Source organism: Mya arenaria, chromosome 16, assembly GCF_026914265.1.
Source record: "Mya arenaria isolate MELC-2E11 chromosome 16, ASM2691426v1".
Lineage (NCBI taxonomy): Eukaryota > Metazoa > Mollusca > Bivalvia > Myida > Myidae > Mya > Mya arenaria.
In genome coordinates this window covers 40,926,334-40,934,244 of record NC_069137.1, presented here as the reverse complement: position 1 = coordinate 40,934,244, position 7,911 = coordinate 40,926,334, and the positions used below count along the sequence as shown (strand labels likewise).

General features: G+C 35.2%; 1 protein-coding gene across 1 annotated transcript; it reads right to left on the bottom strand.

Annotated features, from left to right (window-relative positions):
* Positions 1 to 5,331: 5,331 nt before the first annotated feature.
* LOC128221654 (interferon-inducible GTPase 5-like) lies at positions 5,332 to 6,507 on the bottom strand. Its single transcript, XM_052930255.1, has one exon. The coding sequence runs from the start codon at positions 6,505 to 6,507 to the stop codon at positions 5,332 to 5,334; it is 1,176 nt and encodes a 391-aa protein (XP_052786215.1).
* Between the last annotated feature and the right edge of the window lie 1,404 nt (positions 6,508 to 7,911).

Sequence of the window (7,911 nt, the reverse complement as noted above, 5' to 3'; positions counted from 1 at the left end):
CTGTATCGCTACTCTAATCCAATACAGATCATCAAGAATAACAATCTGATCAAGTTCCATGAACATATGGTCATAAATGTGGCCTCTAGAGTGTTAACATGCTTTTTCTATTACTTGACCTGGTGACCTAGTTTTTTACTTCACATGACCAAGATCGAACTTGGCCTAGAGCTAATCAATATAAACATTCTGACCAACTTTCAGGAAGATACAGTCGTAAATGAGACCTCAGGCCTCAATTTCTCGAAACTTCTTAAGTCCCTTATAACCGGATTAAGCTAAACTCACTATTTTTGGTTTTGAATAATTTGGATAATATTTACTTCTTTAAGAGTTTGTATACTTTAGATAGGCATTATCTATATGTTAGTTAAATTAAACAATTTTTCATTTATCAAAATTCCATTCAAGTATGTATTTTGAGAAATTGAAATATTAAAAGCTACTTAAGCTTGTTAAGCTTAAGAAGTTTCGAGAAATTGGGGCCTAGAGTATTAACAAGCTTTTCCTTCAATTTGACCAGGTGACTGAGTTTTTGACCACACTTGACCCAGATTCGAACTTGACCTAGAGATTATCAATATTAACATTCTGACCAAGTTTCCTGAAGATACAGTCATAAATATGACTTCTATAGTGTTAACAAGCTTTTCCTTTAATTTGACAGGGTGACCTAGTTTTTAACCCCAGCCGACCCAATATCGAACTCGTCAAGATTTTATTGAAAGTAACATTCTGACCAAGTTTCATTAAGATATTGCCCAAACTGTGACCTCTAGAGTGTTAACAGTCAAATTGTTGACGACGGACGACAACGGACGACTACGACGGATGACGGACACAGGGCGATCACAATAGCTCATCTTGACAAGCACATAGATTATTCAACAAAACATTAGTTCTTGTTATTGATACATATATATTTATGTTGTAAATTTGTAATATATGCACAATAAAGCAATTTAACTGTTCACAACATTATCAGAACAAAAATATACTATAATTATGCTTACATTAGCTCATTTATAAGCTCATTCAGTTTAAAACTACAAAAAGTATATACTTTGCCAATACACTTAATTGTTCAGAACATATTAGGCTTTGTTTTAATTTAAACAATGTCACTGTATTTTAGACATAGTAAATTGCCCCTCCCCCCCCCCCCACAGCAAGAGTTTAGCTGCCTACTGATAAGATGACTGTAATAAACTATGATGTATCGATCTATTTATAGGGGAATACTCTCCAAGAAAATTGACACATTTCTCTGCATTTGATACATATGCAATTCTTGTCTCTTATTTCAATTGTTCATGGTGATTACAGTACTGAAGTCATTGATCCAAGATGCTTAATGCACTCTGGTATAGGGTACTGAAGTGATCGTCCCATATGCCAACTCTGGTATCCTGGATAAAATGTTACTGGTGAATACAGTACTGAAGTGATCAAATCCTGAGGCCACTCTGGTATTCTGGATAAAACGTTACTGGTGAATCCAACTTACTGAAGAGATCAATACCAGATGCCACTCTGGTATCCTGGATAAAACTTTACTGGTGAATACGGTACTATAGTGATGAATTCCGATCTGAAACAGATTAACACCTATTTTAAACTCAGAATATAATAAACAAGGGTAAATTTGTTTACATTGACGCAGATGAAGAGACTATCACACTAACAAATGAAGTCACCGTTGTTAAAAATATGTAAATATGGCCTAAGACCACAGTTATTCTAACTATATGTTTCATATAGACACTAACCAAGCTTACAATGTATCTCTTCAAAACAGTATTTTCATATAATCTTTTTGCAAAAACAGACTTCAAAACTCCTTTAGTTCAATTTCAGGCTGTATGCAACACATACTGAAAGTTGGGCAATGATATATTAAACACTTTTAAAATGAGTATAAGCACCAGTGGTGTTTTCATAAAAAGCAGAAATAGCCATTTCCATCAATCGGTAAGCCGCAAACTTTTAAAGAGCCATTATTTCCTCATGCATTGGATTAATCTGACCAAGTAAAGTTTATATATATACAAGACAGCACCATAAAAATGGCCTGCCTACTCTATTAAGATTTTTCAAAGCAAAATAAGATTTTTCCACTTTATCAGCTGAGCGTTTATATAAAAAATGACATAGAGCCAAACTGAAATGCTTTCAGGGACAAATGGCGCAGCAAAGAAAATGGTAAAAAACACCAAAACTGAAAGATTCATGACAACTGCTAGTGTTTTCATGTATGAGATGGCTACATGATGTAGAAAATGCAGTGATAGCATAATTATGCTAAGTTTAACAAAAATGCTTAAAGTATCTGTTTTGAAGGCTAGATTTGCCTTAAAATTAAAATTACAGCTCTTAACCAGTGTCTATAAGTTGCTTATTTACACCTGATTAGAATAAATCTCACTCTTTGGAATCATTTACACACAAACAAGTACTACAAAGTTAACTTACATCTTCATTCTGAAATATTAGATTCAGAGTTGCAACTTCTGGATTGTAAAACCAAAGAATGGCATTGACCTTTGAGCAAAATATACGATTCATACCTCCTACGCCTTCCATGCATAAGAAACGGACTGGAAAGAAAACAAGCTGACAAAAGAAGGGCGTTGCAGGCGGTGCGATGTTTTACCTTCATGTGAGGATAACTTTCATTTGTTTCTGTTTTGTTCCCATGATGACCATACAACGTAAATATCAATAAATAATTACTTGTATATTAAAGTATATTAATTAACTTATAATTAAAACATAAGACCATTCCATACTCCATTATTACAATCATTAAAACACAAAAACTATCAATATTGCAATTTTATATAATGCCAAAAAACGTTAGAATAATGAAGGATAGAACTCTTCTTCTTTCTAGTTAAGAAATGTATTTACTTTTAAAAAATAAATAATATATTATGAGGCACTGCATCTTAAGAAATTAACCTGACCCTTCAGAAATCAGCTTCATCAGCCCAGATAAGATTCAAAAGGGCCAATAAGTGATGATAAGACTTTCAACGGAAGTTAATATGAGATTAACAGCTAAAAGTGAGTTACTAGCTGATAATCCCTTGCTGAATCTCAGTCGCTCTCTGGTTCAAATGCGTAGGACTGACTTACTTCTTAACAGGGTATACTCAGGCCTTCCCGCCCAGCAAACAGGACCAGTGCACACACATAATTAGATGATATTTAATTCACTGTGGCTTCCCGTTGCGTAAAATAGCGACCATGATCTAAATTTTGTTGTCAAATCGCACTGCATAGCAGAAATGGACTAGTCAAAACAACATAATATCGTGTCTTGTGTAAAGGTATGGTTGAGCCATGTAATCAGATACTGATTAAGATGAGAAGAAGGTCGACTGAAAATCGTATGTTGCACATTTTGCCGTGCACGTAACGTGACTATCGACGGGAGTATTATATTTCAACCCAACTTCCTATGGTATTGACTAATAAGCTTATTCTTATTTGTTAAGTGCATTTTTTTATTTATATCGTTTTTGGTTGAGCTACAATTTGTTATTAGGACTGAGGTCGAGCCTTATAGCATTTGACTACTTGGTTTAAGTTGTAGCTATAACACTGAACCACTTGATCTTAGGTAAAACTACACCATTGATCTCTTTGCGATTCAAACTACTGATTCCGAAGAAGAAAACAAAATCCGTTGGCTTACTTAAATCTTCCAAGGATTTATTCAAGCAGCCCCTTAAAAAAATGTTTAATCAGGGTTTCAAGGCCGGTGCTTTTTTATTTAACATTTCAGTATTCTATTGTAAAAGTTATTTGATCTGAACGACATTAATCTTTTTTTATCTAACTAAACAACCTCTCATGTCCAGCAACAGTAGATGTATGAACTAACGTATCATGTGTAATGAAGTAGACTGCCTAGTATAATGAAATTATTGCACAAACTGTACAACTGCTATGTTTGTAGAATCATAATACCTTTGATTTTTATATTACGCACTATCAACGATCTGTTGCATTTTTGGTATCATCCTGGCAAATATATTCCAAATCTTAGCAATGAAGCAGCACTTTTCTGGCCTGCAGATATGGTAGGTTGACATATAACGGAATAGACTTGATCTTTGTTTTGCTTGACTTGTTTTATAAACATGTTGTGCTTACAGATTCCTTTTGCCCTAAAAAGCAATTTTTAAGTAAACAAAAAGAAACGGTGTCAAATTTATTGCATTCTTAAGAAGGCCAACATTACAAGAGTACATTCTGTTTAAATTCATCTAGTTCACAGTAGTTTTGTAAAACATTTTGATATTTTAATATAACAACTGCATGGAAAAGCAAGTCAACAATTCAAATTTAGTCCCTTTTGGGGGCACATGGCTAGGGTCCAATAATGATATAGACACTAAATATATTAATACCAAGTATAAAACACAAACACAACGTACAAACAACACGATCATGGATATACGTACACTTATTTAAATGTGTTTGCCAATCAAATACTATTAAAATTCCCGCTAGTAAATTTACATATTTGTTCATCAAAATTACACCATTAGTTTAGATCATGAAATTATGTAGAAATTACAAGACTCAAACTCTATAAACCGGAAAATGTTTTATATCCAAAGATTATCTGCAATTGTTTTGATAACACACTCAATCTTTCAAAAGTTCATCCAATAAATGGCGGCGTAGTCAATTGTTTATGTATTCATGAGCTGTTTACTGATCAAACTTAAGTGATTAATGTTTATACGTTTGTACTAAAAAGAGCGAATAATACCGGGAAATGAAAATTGACTTGAGGGGCCGCCACGGGTAGCGGCGTAGTTAGCACTCTTTTCAAAAAAGACGGTAAGTCAACAAATAAATAAAACTAATACAATTCCGAATATAAGCATAAAAGCAACATACATTTCGTTCATTTCAATTATTAGTGATTATTATTGTATATATTTGTGATCATAGAAAAAAACATACTTAAACGATTTTCTTTACATATTTTAAATGACAATCGTGAACAAAAGTATGATTTTACACTGAAATAACAAATATCCTTTAACTAGTCATTGTATCCGAACTGACTTTTTTTTTTCCGAAGTCAAAAAAAGCTTCATTGTTAGATTATGTTTGTATATACAATATATTGGGAAAGGACTCTCATAAGATGTTCACACTCTTCCAGTGAAATCTTTTATGTTGATATTGTATAAATTATGTTTTTTATCATCGATAAAATATGTTTGAACCATATTGAGGCTAATTCTGCCAACACAATATTCTTCAAAGAGTGTTATGAAGCTGCTTCGTAGTCAAAGCTTATTGTGCTTACATAATATCTGGGTTGGTATTCGCACAAAGCCAATCGCCAATCAACTTCTTCGCATTAGATGCTTCAGTCTTGCATGTATTAAGAACGTGCTTGAGAGTGTAATAGCACACAGGGAAACTGATCATACCGGCAGCGATACATCCTACAATAGGTACTGTAAAATTAGCGACGGTTGCGACACCTTTTGAAGGAGCAAGATATGACATAACTTTGAGTAATTCTGTTGCAGACATTAACTGATGTTTCATTTGCATCTTATCTTTGAACTTGCTTACATCCATTCCCATTCGTTTCGACATTTTAATTAGGCTGTCCTCGTCAATTCCTAATTGTTCACGGTATATCTTTGCTTCGCGATGCAGAATACCTAACTCGACTGCCAGTCCTGTACCAGGTATTGGTATCGCTGAGCTTAAAGAGCCTAAAAGCGCGATCTTTAGTATTCTATTTTCTAGAACCTTAAGTTTCTCATCGATTACAACTTGGGTTTCCGCTGCCAAAGACATAATGAAGGCATCTCGCTTCAAGGTTGGTGCTTGTTTAATCAAAACATTCATCATGTTTTGAAAGTCAAATGCACTAGTATCGAAGTTGTTGACAAGAAAAATATTTTCACCACTGTGCTCAACGTTCCCTTTTTTAAGCTGATTTAAAATGTTGTTTTTCACCGTTACTTGGACATTTCTGTCCTTGTACGTGTTCGGGTATGCAAGTTTGTCCTTTATAATATCGAGATCAACTTGTGTTCTTACAAAAAAGAATTTCTTTTCTTTCTCTTGGATATCTTTCGCAAACCAAATATCACTATCTTTGAATGAGCCTGATGAAACTATAATGAAGAAATCAAAGTCAGCCACATTCTTCTCTACATTTTTCCAATACTGCTCTTTTGTGAAATTAGGTGTGTCTACTCCAGGTAAATCCCAAAGCACAAGATTTAGACGCTCTGGATGACAATACATCTTCACCTTTTCTGTCGTTTCAATTACTCCACAGGCTGCACCCGCGGCGTCTTCTGCAGTAAGTCCTAACATGGTATTTATTAAAGCCGATTTACCAGATCCGCTTTGTCCAACTATAGCAATGTTGAGCTTAATATCTTTCCAGCTGTCAAGATCGATTTGAACGTGCTGTTGAAGCTCAGACAGTCCGCGCTTTCTCACTGTGGCCATATAGCTTTTTAGTTTTTCAACAAAGCTGTGTTCAAAAATCTGAAAAGAGGAATATCGTAGAACGGGTATTTTACATAATATGTTACCTCTATTGCTAAAATGGATCATTGCACCTGATGTAGTAGTAGTAGTAGTAGCAGTAGTAGTAGTAGTAGTAGTAGTAGTAGTAGTAGTAGTAGTAGTAGTAGTAGTAGTAGTAGTAGTAGTAGTAGTAGTAGGTAGTAGTAGTAGTAGTAGTAGTAGTAGTAGTAGTAGTAGTAGTAGTAGTAGTAGTAGTAGTAGTAGTAGTAGTAGGAGTAGTAGTAGTAGTAGTAGTAGTAGTAGTAGTAGTAGTAGTAGTAGTAGTAGTAGTAGTAGTAGTAGTAGTAGTAGTAGTAGTAGTAGTAGAAGTAGTAGTAGTGGTAGTAGTGGTGGTGGTGGCGGTGGTGGTGGTAATGGTGGTGGTGGTGGTGGTGGTGGTGGTGGTGGTGGTGGTAATAGTAGTAGTAGTAGTAGTAGTAGTAGTAGTGGTAGTAGTGGTAGTAGTGGTAGTAGTGGTAGTAGTGGTAGTAGTGGTAGTAGTGGTAGTAGTGGTAGTAGTGGTAGTAGTGGTAGTAGTGGTAGTAGTAGTAGTAGTAGTAGTAGTAGCAGTGGTAGTAGTAATAGTTGTAATAGTAGAAGCAGCACTACTAGAAGTAGTTCTAGTAGAAGTAGTAGTAGAAGTAGTAGTAGTAGCAATCATAGTAGTAGTAGTGGTAGTAGTGGTAGTAGTGGTAGTAGTGGTAGTAGTAGTAGTAGTAGTAGCAGTAGCAGTAGCAGTAGCAGCAGCAGCAGCAGCAGCAGCAGCAGCAGCAGCAGCAGCAGTAGCAGTAGCAGTAGCAGCAGCAGCAGCAGCAGCAGCAGCAGTAGCAGTAGCTGTAGTTGTAGTAGTAGTAGTAGTAGTAGTAGTAGTAGTAGTAGTAGTAGTAGTAGTTGTAGTAGTAGTAGTAGTAGTAGTAGTAGTAGTAGTAGTAGTAGTAGTAGTAGTAGTAGTAGTAGTAGTAGTAGTAGTAGTAGTAGTAGTAGTAGTAGTAGTAGTAGTAGTAGTAGTAGTAGTAGTAGCAGCAGCAGTAGTAGTAGTAGTAGTAGTGGTTGTAGTGGTGGTGGTGGTTGTGGTGGTGGTGGTGGTAGTAGTAGTAGTAGTAGTAGTAGTAGTAGTAGTAGTAGTAGTAGTAGTAGTAGTAGCAGCAGTAGTAGTAGTAGTAGTAGTAGTAGTAGTAGTAGTAGTAGTAGTAGTAGTAGTAGTAGTAGTAGTTGTAGTAGTGGTAGTGGTAGTGGTAGTGGTAGTGGTAGTGGTAGTAGTAGTAGTAGAAGTAGTAGTAGTAGTAGTAGTAGTAGTAGTAGTAGTAGTAGTAGTAGTAGTAGTAGTAGTAGTAGTAGTAGTAG